This window comes from Callithrix jacchus, chromosome 19 (assembly GCF_049354715.1).
Source record: "Callithrix jacchus isolate 240 chromosome 19, calJac240_pri, whole genome shotgun sequence".
NCBI lineage: Eukaryota > Metazoa > Chordata > Mammalia > Primates > Cebidae > Callithrix > Callithrix jacchus.
In genome coordinates, this window is record NC_133520.1 from 33962769 (window position 1) to 33982625 (window position 19857).

The 19857-nt window shown below is 50.8% G+C and overlaps 2 protein-coding genes across 12 annotated transcripts in view; both read left to right on the forward strand.

Moving 5' to 3' along the window:
- Positions 1 to 7923, forward strand: part of SRGAP2 (SLIT-ROBO Rho GTPase activating protein 2) — a 271565-nt gene extending 263642 nt beyond the window's left edge. For 4 of the 9 annotated variants that reach the window (XR_013529861.1, XR_013529862.1, XM_035280591.3 and 1 more), the window contains exons 22-23: positions 2120 to 2444; positions 4533 to 7923. Coding sequence is in view for 7 of the 9 variants with exons in the window: in XM_035280591.3 (XP_035136482.1) it covers positions 2120 to 2444; positions 4533 to 4916 (709 nt within the window). In the remaining 2 variants the exon portion in view is untranslated. Of the gene's footprint in view, positions 1 to 1866; positions 1906 to 2119; positions 2445 to 3081; positions 3177 to 4532 lie in introns of all 9 variants that reach the window. The other 5 variants (XM_035280589.3, XM_035280590.3, XM_035280594.3 and 2 more) reach the window with 3 other exon arrangements.
- Positions 7924 to 13045: 5122 nt separating this feature from the next.
- IKBKE (inhibitor of nuclear factor kappa B kinase subunit epsilon) overlaps positions 13046 to 19857 on the forward strand; it is a 32840-nt gene continuing 26028 nt past the window's right edge. For 2 of the 3 annotated variants that reach the window (XM_054248216.2, XM_008985563.5), the window contains exons 1-6: positions 13526 to 13743; positions 14194 to 14283; positions 16675 to 16793; positions 17446 to 17586; positions 17981 to 18110; positions 19307 to 19488. In XM_054248216.2, the coding sequence (XP_054104191.2) occupies positions 16707 to 16793; positions 17446 to 17586; positions 17981 to 18110; positions 19307 to 19488 (540 nt within the window). In that variant the 5' untranslated portion in view covers positions 13526 to 13743; positions 14194 to 14283; positions 16675 to 16706. Of the gene's footprint in view, positions 13110 to 13525; positions 13744 to 14193; positions 14284 to 16674; positions 16794 to 17445; positions 17587 to 17980; positions 18111 to 19306; positions 19489 to 19857 lie in introns of those variants that run through there. The other variant, XM_054248215.2, reaches the window with a different exon arrangement.

Consider the following 19857-nt stretch of genomic DNA (forward strand, 5'->3'; position numbering starts at 1 on the left):
TGTAAGCTTATAATTAACCCGGAAACCCAGGCGGGGTTGGTGGAGGAAGTCAGGTAATTAGTTAGTACATATTTTTAAGCCAGCATGTATGTGACGCCATTTGTGCCTAGAAATTGTAGAGTAATAGCTGAAATGGTTAAAAAAAAAAAAAAAGTTCAGGTGGTTCCCTGGAACTCCTTGCTTGCTGGTGTCAGGAGTCTTGTAATGGGTTCTTGAGGGACAAACTTCACAGCTGGTTGGTGGGTGAGCGGCAGCCCCTGGTCATGTCTGGCCCTTAGGAATGAGTCGGCCTTTCAGTCTTGCCTCCTGCCCCCTACACCACTCCTCCTCCCAAGCTCCTTCAGTTTCCTGAGTGCCCAGGTTCTCTCACCACTAGGCCCTCACGCCTGCTGTCTCCTCTCACCTGGTCACCTCCTCCTCTCCCTTCAAGACTCAGTCCAAAGACTACCTCTTTGGGGAAGCCCTTCTAACATCCCTGAGTTCCCCAGGCTGAGTGAGGTACCCTTATGCTATATTCCCAAGGCACTTTGCATACCTCTTGGTACTCACACTGTACTTGGATCCCTTACCAGATTGAGGTCCTTGAACCCAGGAACTATGTGTTCCTTGTCTTCACATCCCCAGAGCCTGGCCTGGGACATGGCACACCACAGCTACCCCATCAATCTGCCTTCTCAGCAGTTTCAGCCTGTGAGTCAGCCAACCTCAAGCGGAAAAAGGAAATCAGCAAAGAGCTATATGGGTGTGGCATTTCCATTTAATTCTACACATTTAAGTATCTACTGTTGTGCCAAGCACTGCTGGTGGTTATTCAGAGATGAAAAAAATGGGATCCCTGATCTCAGAGCTCACAGTCTGGCAAGGTAAAGACCCTATAGACAGGTAACTGAAAGGTAGTGTCAGATGCTCTGAAGGCACAGAGGAGGGAGGGGTCCATTGTTCCTGCAAAGTGGTGTAGTGGTGCCAGTGCATTTGGAGTAAGTGGTGCCAGGGAAATCCTTGCGGGGTGGGGGATCATTTCAGCAAGGCCTTAGAAGACTCTGAGAACATTCTTTTTCCACTTGAGAAGGCTGACTCACAAGCCTAAAACTGCCAAATGGACAGATTCATGGAGTGGCTGATACATGCAAGGTCCTGGGCCAGGCCCTGCAGGCAGAAAGATGAAGAAGACCTCAGCAGTGAACAGGACCAGGACTGGCTTAGAGCACTGTCCCCACTTCATAGACCAGCTCGTTATCTTCAGAGTCTGACCCCTTCCCTCCTTCTACCTCAGCTCCTGCCTCAGTCCCCATCTCCCTTAGATTCAAGATCAGAGCTGTTTAGTGGCCATGTGAATCAGAAGTTTCATTGCCTCTTAGATTAGATCTTTTCAAATCTGATTCCAAGAGAAAATGAAATTATCCAGCAGCAGGCAACACCCATGTAACTGGGATTCTGCCAAGCCATTTTGTAGGAGAGCCCGAAGTGGTCTGAAACAAATTCACCCAGATCCAGGGTTCAGCCCAGTGCTCGGTGACTCGGGAGTCATGTAGAGGTATTTCCACACTAAGAAAATGCACAAACTGGGCCCTAACTCTGCAGCATTGCTGCCTCTTGAAAGCTATTCTGTTCCATGCCTACAGAATAAGCAACAACAGCCGCTTGCCAGAGCCCAGAATAGTTCCAGTCTTGTTGGAAGAAGAGACATGCTTTAATTTAGAAAACTTTACTGTCCTCTTACAGCAATTCCAGACCTCCTTGATGATAGTGAGATTTCTCCTACCTGGGGCCTTAGGTTTCTCTGCATAGCAGGTCACAGAAGGGGCCTTTCCAGGAATCTCTTTCGCATTAGAAACTTTCGCTTAATCAGACACTTTTTTCTGACAGCAGCTTACATCTTGACAACACAAAGCCTGTGACCAATAAGTAAGTATCCATTTCTCCTTTGCCCAGCTTGGGGGTGGCAAGGGAATGAAGACATGGAGAATGTGGGAGAAGATGAAGCCGAGGAGAGAACGTGTTCTGTGTCCCTCTCCTTCCAGAAGTCCCTGGGTGCCAACATCTGACCCCTCCCACTTGTCCTAGCTTCCTTGGAGCCAGGGCTCCCTGATCACACTGCCCTTTCTGTTTGTGATTGAAGGCAAAGGAAGCGTCCAGAATCTGGGAGCATCCGGAAAACTTTTCGGAGTGACAGCCATGGGCTGAGCAGTTCCCTGACTGACTCCTCCTCCCCAGGGGTGGGGGCTAGCTGCCGCCCATCCTCCCAGCCCATCATGAGCCAGAGTCTCCCCAAGGAAGGGTCAGATAAGTGTTCCATCAGTGGGCATGGGAGCCTCAACTCCATCAGTCGCCACTCATCCCTGAAGAATCGGCTGGACAGTCCACAGATCCGGAAGACTGCCACAGCAGGAAGGTCAAAAAGCTTCAATAACCATCGGCCCATGGATCCTGAGGTCATTGCTCAGGTAACTGTGGGCCCCTGGACAGACAGCATGAGTCTACACTCATCACCACCTCTTAGTGCCACCTACCTAATTATGACAGGGCTTGAAGCAGAATGATTGTTTTGTACATCATGTACTGAGTACATGCCCATTCTGGACATGTGGACCTGGTAAGGCAGCTTAGTAAGCAGTCTGCCTGTCCCTCCCTCCCCGGGAAGAACCTAAAGACAGAATAAAAGAAACCTAGCTTCTTGCTCATACACTGGCTATCTGGAAGGCTGTTGTAATTTTTGAAGCCAGTATTAAGGGTATTTTGATAGCCCAAGTTTTGGGTCTCAAGACCCTGTTAGACTTTAGTGAAACTGTCTGACTGTTGAGGCTCAGATGTAATCCTGGCCACATTTTCATATTTCTGTGCCCATCAGCATCATCTCAATTCCTAAGGCTGGTCTCTGGTACTAAGTGGGCAGATGATCAATTAACAACCTGCACCTGGTCTTAAAGACTTAAAAAAATACTCTGGCTGCAGAGAGCTCTGGTACCGAAAGGATTTGCAGCCCAAGCCTCCAGAGGCAGTGGAGATGGGCTCCCTGGTTGCAGGGTCTTCCTTCTGTGTATGCACCACACTGATGCCTCTCTGTTTTCCATGAAATATTAGAGATCCAACCCCACCTCTAAAAATCCAACTGCCGGGGCCACTCCAAGCAGTTCATTCAGACGTCTCTCCCAACTATATTCTTTTCATTAGACCAGGTAGGAACTAAGGGCTCGTTGTTGCCCCCTTGTCTCAACTAAGTTGAGATTCTCCTTATCCCCGTCTTCCAGGGGGCAATAGAGGCTGGGTATGGTCTCTATTGGCTTAATTGTGGTTCTCTGCTTAAGGAGGTGTACCTGGCAAGCCCTGTATTGAGCTACAGGCCTGAGATGTCTTGCTTTGCTAGCCTTCTATTCTGTGCTTCTACATAAGCTCTTGGCTGCAATCTGGCTTGCGCTACGGGAATCCTCCCAGCTCCCTCCTTGGCCCGGTGTTAATAGGAATGTCAGGAAAGGCAGACAGCTGGGACAGACTAGCTGCAGAGTGCAACTGAGGAGAGAGATGGAGTTCTTCCTGGGCATTTTAAAGGTTTGAGAGTGTCATAGGGATGAGTGAAATTGAAAGCATGCATCGCTCTGTAGGACAAAGAAACCTTAACCAGAGGACTTTGCTTGGAATATATAAAATCTTTCAATGTGAGTCTAATTTTAAGAAGTCCTTTGGTAGTTTAGGGTGCCAGACACAGGTTTATGGGGAGGGAGCGGGGAGCTGGGAAGTCTCACTGGGAGGCAGCTGGCTTACATACAAAGGTTCTTTGGTTCTGCCTTGAGTCCCTGGGCTAGGACTGCTGTTGGCTACGATCTAGAGTGTTCCATTGATTTGCAGGCGATTGATTCACCTATGTGGGCTTTGGCTCCCCCTCCTGGTCACTCTTTGGTCCCCTCGGTGGTGATGGCTGGAAACAAATAGTTTCAATTTGGACGCTGCCCAAAGATGGGGAGGAGGGGCTGGAGAAGGGGTCCTGGGCTCCTGAAACTTTCCTCAGCCCCTGAGGAGGAAAGACTAACCCTCTTAACTTTTGGCCTTGAAACCCAAGGGGATAAAGACCATACATCATCTCTATCACTTTTTAAAAAAATGTTTGTTATGTGTAATTTCAAACCTGCCCAAAAGCAGAGAGAACTGGATAACAAATCCCTGCGACCAAACTCCTGGCCACTCTTGTTCCATCCACGTTTCTCCTCCCCACTAGATTTTACGTCACTTCATCAATAAGTATTTCAATATCTCTCTCTAAAACCTAGGGTTTCTAAAAACAAAAACAAAAACAAAAACAAAAAAACCTCTACTTTTTCTAAAGGAAAAAGAAAAAAATCTCATGACAATGAAAATCCCTCTGTCCCCTTCTCCCCCCTTTCTAAGCATTTATATGTTAGAGGATTTGGGCCAAGTACAATAATCTGGACATCTTCTTACTGTCGGTTTCTTCATGCCTTGGCCTGTGTTGTTGAAACTGGCCCCTTGGGGACATCACCCTTCATTTGCCTCACCTCCTCCTTTTTCCTGTTTTGCAGGATATTGAGGCAACAATGAACTCAGCCCTGAACGAGCTACGGGAGCTAGAGCGGCAGAGTAGCGTCAAGCACACCCCTGACGTGGTTCTGGACACCTTGGAGCCCCTCAAAACCTCCCCAGTGGTGGCCCCCACGTCGGAGCCCTCCAGCCCCCTGCATACCCAGCTCCTCAAGGACCCCGAGCCCGCCTTCCAGCGCAGCGCCAGTACTGCTGGGGACATCGCCTGCGCCTTCCGGCCTGTGAAATCTGTCAAGATGGCTGCCCCGGTCAAACCACCAGCCACACGGCCCAAGCCCGCTGTCTTCCCCAAAACAAATGCCACTAGCCCTGGTGTCAACTCATCAACTTCCCCACAGTCCACTGACAAGTCTTGTACTGTCTGAGGGATATAATTTAATTGTTGTAGACAAGGGGACTATAGGGACTGACTGTTATTAAAATCTTCCTATTTAACTAGCTTGGGGACTTCAGTTGAAAATTAGGTTCTAAGTTGTTCTTGCAGGAATTAGCCTCCCCGTCTCCCAAAACCTTGAGAATGAAGCCCTTGGTATCGCCTCTCCCTTCCCACTGCCCTCTGCTTCCTCCAGTCATCGTAATTCAGCCAGCTGCAGTCCATACCGTTCTTAGGTTAGCCAGAGACAAGTTTTCATTATCAGGTCACTGTGAAATCTGGTAAGGCAGTGCTGAGGACGTGGGCTCAAGTCTCAGTCCCCTCAGACCATGTGGATGCCTTGACCAGATGGTTGGCTACTGCCATCCAGCTTTCAGTGGCGTCTTGTTTTGGGTACTGACTATAGAGAATCATATATAGTCCAGTCTTCATTTTACACACACACACGCAATTATAGAGAATCATATATAGTCCAGACTTCATCTTCATTTTACACACACACATGTTTTTCTAGTCTTTGGCTTACTGAGCCTCTCCTGGTCATAGACCAGTCTCTTTGTAAGTTATTGTGGCAGTTCACACAGCAGCCACCAGGGGTCTCTGTTTCCATTACAAACTTTGTCCTGTCTGGGCCAGAGAACCTAGCCTTTGAAATCTCTCCATCATATGAAATACTGCGGGATGGTACAATCTCGTAACTTCTTTGGGGTTGGGGGCTTTCTCTCTGTGTTCTTTCCATTGATGTGAATTGGTCATTGGTGTTTGCTCTTGGTGTCCTCCATCCTCTAGAAATACACCCCAGTCTTATTAAGAAGGTTTTCAAGTTTTTCTGAATGTATAGACATTTCTCGGGTTCCTACCTTTGTCTCTGATGGACCGTTTTCCATTTAAGACATTTTCCTGTATAAGACCGTTTTATAGCTGGTTCCTTTAAGGGTAAAGAGTCTTAAGAGAGTTTTATTGTGTCTGTGGCAGGTTTGGAAAAGGTAAGAAATGGGTCCTTTTTCCTCCTAATGTTTTTGGCACTTATAAAATTCATTATCCTATTAAAAATTAAATTCAGCTTTGCTAACCCAAAAATTGTTCCCAAACGGAAACGTGTTTTAAGTCCACCCCTTAGTTTGGTTATTTTAAAGGTCTCTCTTCAGGGACCAACAGGGACTTAGAGAGCCTTGGTTAGACTAAGGGGAGACGCTGCCTCTTAAGACCAGTTTTCATTTATCCAAACAAGGACAACTAAGGGAGCTCTGGCCCCACAGGCTTTCGAGTCTTCCCGAGGCCAGAATCTAAAGAAAATTAAAATTTGAACACTGAATATTTTAACTCTACTCTGGCCTTTTTCTGGTTCCCTTCCAAAATGCACAAATGATACCCTTGTCTGCTCCAATCCAGTCTCCAAACCTGGTGCCCCTGGTCCTGGCCCCCCTGGCATCGTGTTACCCCGGGAGTGCCAGGACCAGAGTCATCCACAGCCAGGCTCACGGGCGTCAGACTGCAACTCAAGTTAAAGCTGAAACTCATCCTTCTTCTGTATGTTTTCTGGTTTAAAAGCTGCACTTACATTTTAGCCTTATTGTTTTCTATAGTGCAGGAAAGATGGTGGGTTGCCATTCAGGTAGAAAAATCTGAGTTTTCTTATCTTTGACCTAGAAGAGATTCTTTTGGGACCAACATGCGAAAGTGGTAGTTGGATCTATGGAAAGTGTAGGATTTTTTTTTTTAGCCTGTGCAAAGGAAAAGAGCTTTGTGGGAAATTACTCATGAGAAGGCTAACCTGCAGGACCAGAGAACGTTTCCAAGTGCTACAAGGGAGGACTGAAGAACCCCATCAGTGAAGCGAGTCAGCCTAGAAGAGGCAACCCACAGTCTTGGATTCTCGGGTTTTGTTGCTCTGTTTCCTGATCCGTTCTTGTCTGTCACCTGGGCCTACACAGGTTCTGAGCCAACAGGGGGCTTTCATACCCAAGGATCTGTTTCCTTGCTGAAAATGGAACCCCATCTTTCATTTTACATTCCTTTCAGTCCAACTTATCAAAACTGGTACCCACACTTGCCCTTTCTCCCTCTCTCCGGCACACTCCCCTCTAAGAAAGTCAAAGCAAACCTTTCTTAATGACAATGCTTTGGGCCTGTGGTGTTGCTCCTGCCTTATTTCTCTTTTAACCCCGTACATGACTTGTGTTCACCATCCCCTGATCGGTGTCCATCCGCGCTAATTTGCATCATGAACTGAACAGTGTGTGAGTGGTCACCTACTAAACCCAACTCTAGGGGCAGAGCTGTCTTCCCCATCTCTGGTGCTCTCGACACCTGTGAGATGGTCCTGTCCAGAGGACTAGGAACCGATAGGAGGAGAGTCCTTCTCTGCAGAGCTCACTGCAAACAACTGGAATTGAGGTTGCACACTGATTTTTACACCGAAAAGCCAAACGGAGCTGGCCACCCAGGGCCCAGGGAGACCAGCCTTCCTCAGCTATGCTTGCCGAAACCAGCATGATGCTTCAAAGAGCCCTGCTCCGCCCCTCATGGCATGGATCCTTTTCCTGGCATGGACTCTGAAGGGTCAGTCTTTGGGGAAGAGAGGTGGGGTGGGGCTACCAGCATCCCCATTTAGAAAATAGAGGAGTTTGTAGCCAGCAGCCTGTAAACTGGAAACACTGGTCTCAGCCAACCTCCTCAGGGCGCCCTGGCTTCTCCCCAAGGAGATGAGGAGCGGTGATGCCAGCACTGGGATGCGCAGAGCACTGGAAGGGCTGGTGTAGACCTACTTCCCATGCAGAAGAGAAGTCAGATCTTCCAGGGAATCGCAATGTTGTGGCGTCCGACTTGTATGTCACATTTGTGTAAAATGGTATATTCTTTAAAATAGTGTTGATAACTGGAATATTGTATGTATGCTTGGAGATGCTTTGTGTGAACCTAAGACTGTCACTCAACAGATGTTGGATTGAGGAAAATCCAAAGCACAACTTCAAAATAAAATACATTTTTAGGTTTCAGTGCTGCAGTTCATATCCCTTCTCTCCTCTCTAAAATCTCTGATTCAGGACTCCCCCTGTCCAGGAGGGATTTTGATTCGTCTGTGCCGACAGAGCCCTACCTGGCAACAGAGACAGCAACGAGACGGTCTTACAGCCAGCCACCTTCTCCTTCCCCACCGAGGCACAGCACACTTGCATTTAGAATGGGAAGTTTTTCGCCAGCATTTCTATTTAGCCTATATGTGGATTCTCGTAGGTTTTGTGGAGAGTCTTCCAGCTTACCGTTGAACCACCTGTTGCCATGAGAACCACTTCCTTCACAGAATCCACCTTCCCTGTTTTCAATAAGGACTGTTCTCATTTCTGTGTCTAGTCAGATTTCCCCACTTCAGGGAGTGGGGCCTAAGAAGTTGCTTAGAAACTTGGCAAGATACAACTGAGGATGGCCAGAGGTTCTCTTTCTTCCACAACCAATGCCCTGAGTCATTCTGTCCTTGGCAGCCCCCTGCCTCTGGAAGAAAAGCTGACCAATATGCTTTGCTGTTGCTGGGAGTGGGGGACACAGGTGATGTTTTTCTTCTACAGATTGTGAGTCTAGCAGACCTTAAAGTTAAAAGGGTGAAGTTATTCAAAGGTAACAACTTCAAACAAACCCTAATGCTCCTAGGGCCCACACTTACTTGTAACAGGCTGTTATAATACCAGATGCCCCTGGGGATGGATCAGCCTCTCCAAGTGGGTACCCTGTGTTCAGTGGCAATGCAAGGAATCCTACCCCCAGCTCTAGACAGGACACTTCACAACCCTTATTAGGTCGATCACTCCCATCTGTTATTAGTAAATCTTACTCAGCTCTGCCATGTCCTTTCAACCTACTGTCTCTTCCCTTCCCGTTTTCAAGGAAAAGCTACATCTTGAGCATCTCTTGCTGGGCCCTTTGCCTCAGGTAAGTCAAGGCCAAGGTTGCTATGCCGCCCTGTGATAGCAGTGAGTTCTCACTCCCTGAGTGCAGGGAGAATGGGGATGGCCGGGAGCACCCCATAATAATTGTGACATGGAGCCAGTTCGTAGGCCGTGAGCAGGGGACAAAAAGCCCCTTTTCAGAGGGTCCTGAGGCAAAGGCAGGCTGTGCTTTTTAGGTCTTCTTTATCCATATGTGGTCCTCTTTATCTCGTATGTCCTGATGGGGGCTGGATGGAAACTAGTGGCAATGACACTCAAAACACAAGCCCATCCCATCTAGATCAGAAACCAAAAATGGAGACCAGATGTATGTGAATTTAGGAAACAGTCTTTTAAGATTATCTAATCTAAATGTTCATATCAAACTTGTCCAACATGCAGCCCAACACAAATTCATAAACTTTCTTAAAACGAAATTTTTTTTGCAATTTTTTTCTTTTAGTTCATCAGCTATCATTAATGTTAGTGTATTTTACGTGTGGCCCAAGTCCGTTCTTCCAGTGTGGCTCAGAGAAGCCAAAAGACTGGAGAGCCCTGGTTTAAATTCATAGGTATATGATGTTTCCTTTTACTCACGAGTTAGCAACCATGGTATATTAGATATACCAAAGACACTCATTTAGTCAATCAGCAAACATTAAGCCTCTTTCTGTGCAAGCACTGACATACAGTATTGAACAGAAAAAAAACAGGTAATGGAGCTTTCTAATCAGGGAGGACGTAAAGCAAAATAAGTATCACTCTGAAAATGAAACTGTAATAGGAATTGTTCAGGAAATGAAGAATTCTGCTTGATCTGGCAAGGCTTAAATGACTGGTAGACATCTAAGTGGAAATATCAGGTAGACGCTTGGATGTATGAATCTGGAGTTTTGAGGAGAGATAATGCCTAAAAACCTATTAGAAGCTATTATTACATTATAGATTTATTCAAACCCAGATTCCTGGGAAGAACATGGAGATTGGAAAAAGAGAAGGTCCTGATCATTAGAAATGCAGCAGAGGTGCTGGGCACGGTGGCTCATGCCAGTAATCCCAGCACTTTGGGAGGCCAAGGCAGGCCGATCACTTGAGGTCAGGAGTTCGAGACCAGCCTGACCAACATGGAGAAACCCCATCTCTACTAAAAATACAAAAACATTAGCCAGGTGTGGTGGTGAGTGCCTGTAATCTCAGCTACTTGAGAGGCTGAGGCAGGAGAATTGCTTGAACCTGGGAGGCAGAGGTTGCAGTGAGTTGAGATCGTGCCATTGCACTCCAGCCTCGGCAATAAGAGCGAAACTCAATCTCAAGAAATAAAAGAAAATGCAGCAGAGGAAGGGGGCCAGTGAAGAAGGTGGAATGAGCAAGTAGCAATGAGGTAGGTGGTTGGGAGAGCACAAGGTCACAGACAGCAGGAGATGGCAATGCTTCAACAAAGCGGGGAATCTGCTGTTGAATGCCAGTGGGGTAAGGTGAGGCTGGCGTAGAAAGGGAATCTGGTGATCTAGACAAGAGCATTTTCAGCGGACAGGGAGTGAGTACAACTGGAGCGGACTAGGCGGCAAATGGGAAGGTAAGAAGAGGCAGTAACTTGACAGCTCATTGAATGGGGAGCGTGGAGAGACAAGGGTAATTCAGACAGCACAGAGGCGCATTTCCTCCGTGGGGTGGGCAGGATGCAGTAGAACGGAAACAATGAACGTGCAGGAGAGGAGAAGGGGAGCTACAGGGCACAAGCGGGAGGGTCAGCCATGGCCACTAGAAGAGGCTCAAGAAGAGGCACTTCCTGCTGTCACGTGGGAGGGAAGGCCGGTGTGTGCAGACACAGGGCAGGCAGTGGATGTGGGAGAGGAAATGAGGGAACTCCCTTCTGATTGCTTCTTTTATCTCAGCAAGGTTTAAGACAAAGTCCCTAGCTGACAGTGTGGGAGGGAATGGTGTGGAGGAGGTTTGAAGAGTGAGGACAATGAGTGAAACACTTGCTTTTCCTCGAAGAGAGGCGATGCTGGCACAGGCGCCGACTTCCTTCAGTGGCCTGGATGCTGCCCCACAGTTTGTCCCAGTGCTTGGGGCCATGGCAGCAGGCCTGGCGGCAGTGTTTGACCCTCCTTCCACATGCAAAGCTCTTGGCCAGAGCTGACTCCTGAAGGTGACAAGGAGCCGGGCTCCGAGATCTCATCGCTCAGCCCTTCACCCTTGTGACTGAGCATAGCAAACACACATTGCCTGGCAATGCCCTCAGCCTCTTCCATATACACCCCCACCAGCACCCTAGTCCCTCCCCTTTAAGGCACTGGGCAGGCCCTGTAGGGGCATCAAAAACCACTAATACCATTTCAGGTCAGACCAGGTGCCAGGAGCTTCATCTCATTTTGCTTTCAAACCAGCCCTGTGAGGAACGTTGAGTGACTTGCTCAGGGTCACCGTCAGTAGTGGTAGAGTCTGAACCCATAGCTCCACTGTGTTGGAGCTAGCCCCTGCCCTTCCCACTATACATTCAGCCTCTTTGTAGAAGTCACAAGAGATTTTCTTTCTGGCAGCTGCTGTCAAGAGCCACCCTCTTCCACCTCTGGTCCTTGCACTACGCTTAGATTGCCACTTCTGTTTCTAGGGCTCCTCAGAGCCGCTTGGGAACATGTGGTAGAGGCTTGTACAGACTTCCTCTTCCCTCTGGAGCCCACCAGCCCCCTGCACCTTCCCGAGTGAAACTGGCTGTGCTGCCTGGCTGGGACACAGACAAGACATTGCTTCACTTTGTCCACACAGAGGATGTGACCTCACAGAGGATGCTCAAGGAAACTTGATCTGTCACGGCACATGGCTCCAAGCCACCTCTGCCTCTCTCCCTTTTCTCAGCCTCAGTCTGGCTCTTCTTGTGCTTCTGTGCCTCGGCACATGTGCCCACAGCCTGGAATTCCATTCCCCCAGCCCCGTCTCCTCTGCCTAACTCCCCTCTTTCTAGAGTCTGGTCGAGCAACCCTTCTAGCAAGCACTTCTTGATCATCTTCCTCCCCGCTGCCTGCCTGCCACTCATAGCATCTGCCATGCTGTCCTGGACCTCCAGGCTCCTGGTGGGATGCCCAGCCTTTGCATCCTTAGCACACAGTGCCTGCCTCATAGTAGGTGCTAGACACATGTTAGTTGCCTTTGAATGTGCTAAGTATACACTGGGAAAGAGATTGCTGGGGAGAGGAAAGTGAGAGTGCTAGTGAGGACCCAGCAGGTTCATCAGGGAAAAAAGTGGGTAAACATTATGGATCGTCTAGGTTCTGTAGCAAACCTCAGTGCTCTAAGGCCGAAAAGGTTGCTTTCTCACCAAAGCCAAATGTCCTTTGTGGACCAGCAGGGGTACTCTGTTCAGAACAGTCACTCAGGGACCCAGACTAACAGAATCACACTGCCAGAAAGCAGAGCTCTGGGAGGGTCTTGCATCAGGAACTAAATGCTTTGGTGGGGAACTCACATGCTCCCCCATCACAAGGTAACTAGGATGTGAAGTTGTCCCGTGTGCCGGCAGGCAGAAAGCTGTGACGGCTGGGTAGAACACCAGGATCTCGGGCACCTTCCTCCTGGTTCTGTTATGAGAAGCTACAGCAATGCCTTCAGTTGCCGGTGTTATGGGCAGGTCTCTCTTTCTGGGCACTAGGAAGTTCTCAGCTCTGCTGCTGTTCTGTGTCACTGTGGGAGGAGCAGGGCTGGCAGAGGAAACCACCAGGTGTGGCCATGGGAAAGTCCCTCCGACGTTCTAAAGAAACATGGAATTTCCTGGTTTTAACCATTTTACTTCCAACCTGCCATCTCAGAGCTGACCAGAGCAGCACAGACCCCTCCAGCCTCCTAGGACATTTGATTTGGGGCATCGAGTCCTGGCTGGGAAGTTGGCACCTGAGTTCCAGTCCCAGCAGTCTCTGAAGAGCATGAGTAAATTATTGAAGTGTGTGGACCTCTATGCCTTCAATGCCTGTCTGTAAAATGCTTTCTAGGGTCCCAAACACTTCCAAATACATTCATGCCATCCAGTCAACCCATGGAGTAGCTGTTCCACTCCTCCTCTTGCTCCTTAATTTCAGCGTTCTCTGCTCCAGCCCCAGACCCCAGCCCCTGCTGGCTGGCTCCAGCCTCAGCGGGGAAAACCTGACCTCTTCATTCATGCTGAGTAAGCTGGCTGGGAGGGGCTGCGTGCTGTGCTCAGGTCACACTGGAGGGCATCAGCTGGGTCCCTGCACTTGCTCTTGGACCTCTGCAGTCCTCCTGGGAAGGTGAGTCAGATCCAACTTCTAGGACTGGATCGGCATAGCTCCCAGACCTCCTTGGGGCTCCTGGGTGTGGGAGCGTGGACTTCCCAGGCAGCTTTCCACTTAGTTAACTTGCCCAACCTGCTCTGTCGACTCTGGGCAGAGCCCTGCCTGAACTTCCCTGCTCCAGCGAACTGTGGGAGATGCCAAAACAGCACCCGGCTGCCCACCACAATTACCAGAAGGGCCCCAGTTCCTGGCTTCTCTGTGGCTCAGACTCTGGTCCTATCGCCTACACTTGGGAACTCTGTGCATCCTCTTTCTCCTTTCTGCTGAGGTGGTGGCTGCACTGAGTTGCCTCTGTCTCTTTAAGAGAGAAAGAGAGAGCAAGAGACGGAAATCAGGAAGTATAAGAGTGCCGAGAGCCAGGACTCAGGACTGAGCTTGGTTTTTCACCGCCACAGGGAGGCAGGGAAGAAACCCGCTAGTCCCAGCTCCTGCGGTGGCACAGGCCATCGCAACTGGCCCTGTCTGTGGGTCCTAGGGGCCCTTGGCCACCAGGAGGCTAAGAATACTGCCCATGAATGACAGCAAGCCCTGAGGGCTCTGGGGGTGCCACCCAGTTCCACAAGCCTGCATCCCCTGCAGTGGAGATGGGGTGAGTGTGCATCGTGTGGAGGGAGCGGGGTGGAATGAGGAGGGCAGGCAAGGGGCAGCTGCAGGGCAGCTCAGCCGGGCACAGGGGTTTGGGCAGGCTGGCAGCAGTGCTCTCATATAGAGGGTTGTGTGTGGCATAGAGGTGAGCCACCTTGGGCCAACCACAAGCCCTCCCTGGGCTCCGCTTACCAACACCCGAAGCCAGCGATCAGCTCCCAGTGTCTGCCCTCACCTTTCCCAGGATCCTTCTCCCTGACAGGAATCTCAGGAGTAGGAGATGCCAGGAAAGTCTCCCTGAACAGTTTGGGGATAAAGCTGGAAAACCCCAGCCCTGTGAGGGAAGTGATAAACAGGAAAGGGTTAAAGGGCTAGGGCCAGTGGCCTTTGATGGAGGCTGAGAAGCAGCTGCACTGAGGGGCGCCTCTCATCCGCCCTCCTCTTTCCGGTGTAGCTCTGTGCCTGGACGTGCCACAGACAGAAAACACAACACACGCTTGCCAGGAAGAGCCTTTGCCTGACTCAGGGCGGCTCAGAGTGTGGGGTAAGTGCATTTGGCCACGGCAGAGCCCTGAGGAGAGAGGGGAGGGGTGTGTGGGTTGGTGTCGGCTCACATGCTTCACTGTCCACTGCTCATTCATCCAACCACTAGCTGAGGGCCACTGAGCCCTTCTAAGCACCAGGTGCACGGGGTGGTACTGGGAAGAGGCCAAGCGTGCAGAGTTGAGCCAGATGTGTCACAACCAGAGCTTGCAGGCACAGAACCCAGGGGCACGCCGCCTGTCCTTTGCACCTCACTGCCTATTACCCCAGAGTCTTCAGCTGTTCCTCGCCCCAGTATCAGAGCCCTTAGCCTTGATTTCAGCATGCTCTGCTCCAGCCCCAGCCCCCAGCCCTGCTGGCTGGCTAAAGCCTTGGAGGGGAAAACCGGACCCCCTATTTCATGCTGAGCTACTGGAAGCCTATCAGTACCTCATTTGCTTCTGTGTAAGATACACTCCGACTTGGCCTGAAACTAGGAGTAGACCACCAATCTCTTCAAGGGGCCTCTGGATCAATGAACTGACATTCTCAAGGATTTGCTTTTTTTTTAAAATTTGTTTCTTTTTTCTTGTTGATTTGTATTTTTAAAAAAGATTACACAGGCTGGGCATGGTGGCTCACCCCTGTAATCCCAGCACTTTGGGAGGCCGAGGCGGGAGGATCACAAGGTCAGAAGATCAAGACCAACTGGCTAACATGGTGAAACCCTGTCTCTACTAAAAATACAAAAATTAGCTGGGTGTGGTGGCACGTGCTTGTAGTCCCAGCTACTCAGGAGGGTGAGGCAGGAGAATCACTTGAACCTGGGAGGCAGAAGTTGCAGCGAGGCAAAATCACACCACTGCACTCTAGACGGGTGACAGAGAGAGACTCTGTCTTAAAAAAGAAAGAAAAAATAAGATTACACAAAGTAAAGTTTCACAGGGAAGGAATGTAGGATTCCAGGCATGACAGCCCTCAGTTTGAGAACTCTAGGTCGTTATAGGTCTACAGAATGTTAGAACAAGAAGACACCTTTTCTAGTCTAGCATTATTTACAAGTACTTAAGTGGCTGGGCATGGTGGCTCACACCTGTAATCCCAGCACTTTTTGGGGGGGCCAGTGTGGGCAGATTGCTTGAGCTCAGGAGTTCAAGACCAGCCCGGGCAACATGGCAAAAACCCATCTCATCTCTACAAAAAATAGAAAAATCAGCCAGGTGTGGTGGCACATGCCTATGGTCCTAGCTACTCAGAAGGCTGAGCTGGGAGGATTGCTTGAGCCCAGGGGGTGGAGGTTGCAGAGAGCCATGATTGCACTACTGCAATCCAGCCTGGGTGACATGTCGAGAGACCTTATCTCAAAAACAAACAAACAAACAAACAAACAAACAAACAAAGGAAGTATTTAAAGGATGGTGGCCCTTCTAATGCTTCTGTCCCCAGGTATCCCAAAAAGGCCAGCCCTGGCCTTATTTTTCAGAGAGAAATTGAGTGTAACTTCTGAGGCTATACTTTCTGATACTAACTGCTGTGGGAGAATCAGGGTTTGGAGAAAAGATGAGGACAAACATGAGAAGCAGAGTTGTAGGGGGTCCAGCCTCTCCCAGCGGCCGAGCGATGAAGTTCCCTCCCCAATACCCTGCTCTCACACACACCCTCACACCCACACCCACACCTTCCTCCCCAACACACACAGGCACACACACGCACACTCACACCCACACCCACACCTTCCTCCCCAACACACATGCATGCACACTTACACACACAGGCACTCACACCTTCCTCCCTAATCCCCAACACACACACATGCACACACATGAACACACACACACACACTCACTCTGAAGCAGCCCTGTCCCTCTTGGAGCAGCAGCAGGAAGTGATGGGCCTGGCAGGCAGGCCCTGTGGGGGCTGGGGGAGTGGTTCCAGGCTCATGTTGCAATCCTGGAGATTTGTTGTGGTGTGAGAGATGCTGCCTGACCCAGGGCCCTTCCTCCTATACTGTTTCTGCTTTCTGGGACAATCACAAGCCTGGATGCCAGAACTCCAGAATCCTCAGGGCTGGGGAGAGGTGACAAAGACAAGAGGTTTGTCTCTGCAGAATGACCTGCCTGGGGAGGGGCCCCGAGGGGACCTGGGGAGCCAGGACAGGCAGAAGGCCAGGCCCCTCAGGTGGAACAGGTGCAGCTGTGGGCTGAGGGCTCAGTGGGGGCTCGCTTGTGCTGTGTGTCCTTATAGGGAAGTTACTTAACCTTTCTGTGCTTCACACGTCCCCCGCTCCCTTGCGTGTGGAATTTCTACATGGAGCCCTTCTTAGGGTGGTCTTGGGGGACAGTTACAGTCAGGCCACCTGTGGCCACCCCACACCAGGAATGGAATCCGGGGCCCCAGCATGCTCTTTTTCTAGGCGGAAGGTGACCAGCCAGGCCAGGGCAGGAGATGCAGAGCACCGCCAATTACCTGTGGCACACAGATGACCTGCTGGGGCAGGGGGCCACTGCCAGTGTGTACAAGGCCCGCAACAAGGTAGGGAGCAGCCCCGGCCAGGCCCTGCCCAGCCCAGCCTTGGCCCAGTCAGCGCCCCGTGGGCCTCGAGGGTGGTGGGACAGGGACCTCTGGGCGCTGTGCGGCACACTCACACGGTGGGTTGAGCAGAGAATGGGGAGCTGAAAACGGCTCCCTAAGGAGGGGAAGAGAAAGATGAAGTCACAAGACACACATCTGAGGGAGGTAACAGCAAATGGGATCTAGGAATAGCAGGGGGGTAATTAAGCCTTGTTTGGATTTATCCTGTGGGAATATATGAGATGATACCCACTCTGCCTTACTTAAGAGTGGGAGCCAGACACACCAGGTTCTAATCCCTTCCCTGCTGCTCGCTTCCCCAAGGAGTGCTAGCTGCCCCTGGTGATTGTCAATAGGGATTGTAGTAATAACGACGAGCCGTCCCCTGCAGGAGGTCAGGGTGCCTCGTCACCTCCCAGTGCTGGACTGTCTACCCTTTGAGAGGGGAAGGAGGTGTGGGTGGGAGCCGCCTCCATCCAACCAGGTTCATCTCTGGGGTTGGGTTGGCCAGAGAGGCTGAATGGAGGCCCAGGAGAGGTTGGCTGCTGCCCTGCGGGAGTGGGACTTGCCCTAATCCCCGTGCTGTCTCCCACTGCTCCCTCCCCAATGGCAGAAATCCGGGGAGCTAGTTGCTGTGAAGGTCTTCAATACCGTCAGCTACCTGCGGCCCCGAGAGGTGCAGGTGAGGGAGTTTGAGGTCCTGCGGAAGCTGAACCACCAGAACATCGTCAAGCTCTTTGCAGTGGAGGAGACGGTGGGTCCGGTGCTTGGTCAGAGGATGGTCTTGTCCTTTACCCTTATGGTCTGAGGAGTGTCAGGCCACACGATAGCAGAGACTTGGTCCCATGCTCGTCAGTAGGTCAGGCAGAGCAGGCAGACTGCCGAAGGAAGCAAAAGATGCACGGGGCTGGAGGCAGTGCACAGGAATGGAGTGATGGACAGAATCAGTGCCTAAGCAGAGAGGGCTTCTTGGAAGAGGTGACTGTGTATTCAGGTGTGTGGGATCACTATGAGGCCACGGAGCAAAGGCCACGCCAGAAGCTGAGACCTGGAGAGTGGGGGCTTTGAGCTCTAGGCTGAGCCACTTCTTTCTAGTGAGTGGGGAGGAGAAGTGCCGTCCTCCCGAGCCCCTCTCTGTCCCACCACAGGGGGGCAGCCGGCAGAAGGTGCTGGTGATGGAATACTGCTCCAGTGGGAGCCTGCTGAGCATGCTGGAGAGCCCGGAGAATGCCTTCGGGCTGCCGGAGGATGAATTCCTGGTGGTGCTGCGCTGTGTGGGTGAGCCCCTCCCCTCCCTGCCTCCCCTCTAGACCAGCAACAGGCCTGCGACAGATGCTCATGGGCAGGACACAGGCATCTGACTCCTGCTAATCATTCCATTTAAAATTCCAACTTAAAAATTCAATCTAAAAAAGAACACAGTGTTCATAGCAGCATTATTTACAATAGCCGAAAGGTGGAAATAGCCTAACTGTGTAAAAAAAAAAAAGGTGGGAAGAACCTAAAACAGAATATTATTCAGTCTTCAGAGGAAAGAAGTTCTGACACCTGCCACAGCATGGATGGACCTTGATGCCATTGTGCTAAGTGAAAAAAGCCAGACACAAAAGGACAAATAACTGTGTGATTCCGCTCATGCAGTCACAGGGACAGAAAGTACAATGGTGGTTGCCGGGGGCTGGGGGCAGAGAAGAATGGGGTTGTTTAATGAGCACGGTTTCAATTTTGGAGAATGAGGCCAGGTGCAGTGGCTCATGCCTGTAATCCCAGAACTTTGGGAGACCAAGGTGGGCGGATCATTTGAAGTCAGGGTTTTGAGACCAGCCCGGCCAACGTGGTAAAACTCTGCCTCTACTAAAAAAATACAAAACTTAGCCAGGTGTGGTGGTGCATGCCTGTAGTCCTAGCTACTTGGTAAGCTGAGGCGTGAGAATGGATTGAACCTGGGAGGCAGAGGTTGCAGTGAGCCGAGATCAGGCCACTGCACTCCAGCCTAGGTGACAGAGTGAGACTCTGCCCCCGCCAAAAAAAGGAAGAAAGTGGAGGATGAGAAAAGTTCTAAGATGGATGGTGTGTTGGTCACACAGCAGCATGGCTGTGCTTAGCACCACCAAGCTGTACACTTAACATTGATTGAAATGGGAAATTTGGTTATGCATATTTTACCACAATTAAATACATAATAAAATGAGGTAATAGACAGAGGGGTGCCACCCTTGGGGAGGCAGAGCCACCATCCCTCTCAGTTTCCTAGAGAATCCAGATGGCACCTCCATACCCTAGTGTCCTTGGAACGCCCTCCTCAGCCATGCCCATCTCTGCCCTTCTGCTTGTCCCACGGCTCTGTCAGCCCATGGGACCTGCTGTCTCTCTAAACGAAAGGACACCCTTCCCACCAAGATGAGCCTCAGACACTAGACTGTCCCCGGCCAGAGCCAGCTAGTGCCCCCCCCCCCCCCGCCGTCTGTCCCCAGTGGCAGGCATGAACCACCTGCGGGAGAACGGCATTGTGCATCGCGACATCAAGCCTGGGAACATCATGCGGCTCATGGGGGAGGAGGGGCAGAGCATCTACAAGCTGACCGACTTCGGGGCCGCCCGGGAGCTGGATGATGATGAGAAGTTCGTCTCGGTCTATGGGACTGAGGAGTACCTGGTGGGTGAGCTGCTGGGGACCCGCTGCCCCACGCTGAGGGCTCTTGTTGCCCTGTGAACCCCTCAGAGCCCCCATGTGAGGGCCTGGCCACCTCCTGCTTCCAACAGGGTTATGTCTCTCCCCTGTCCCCCAACCAGAAGAATGCATTCTGTTCTCTATGATGGAAAAGGCAAGGCTGCAGCCTGGCCAGGCCACCCGGGCTTGTGCAATTAACTCCTTGCCGGACACTGGGGAAGATGGGGCGTGCAGGTCTCCACCTTCCCCAGGGCACAGGGTGGGCCGATGGAAACGCTCTGGGTAGGGTGAACACAACACCTGTTTTTAAGATGACAAAGGAGAAGGATTTGAACAGTTCTGTTTTCACCTGCA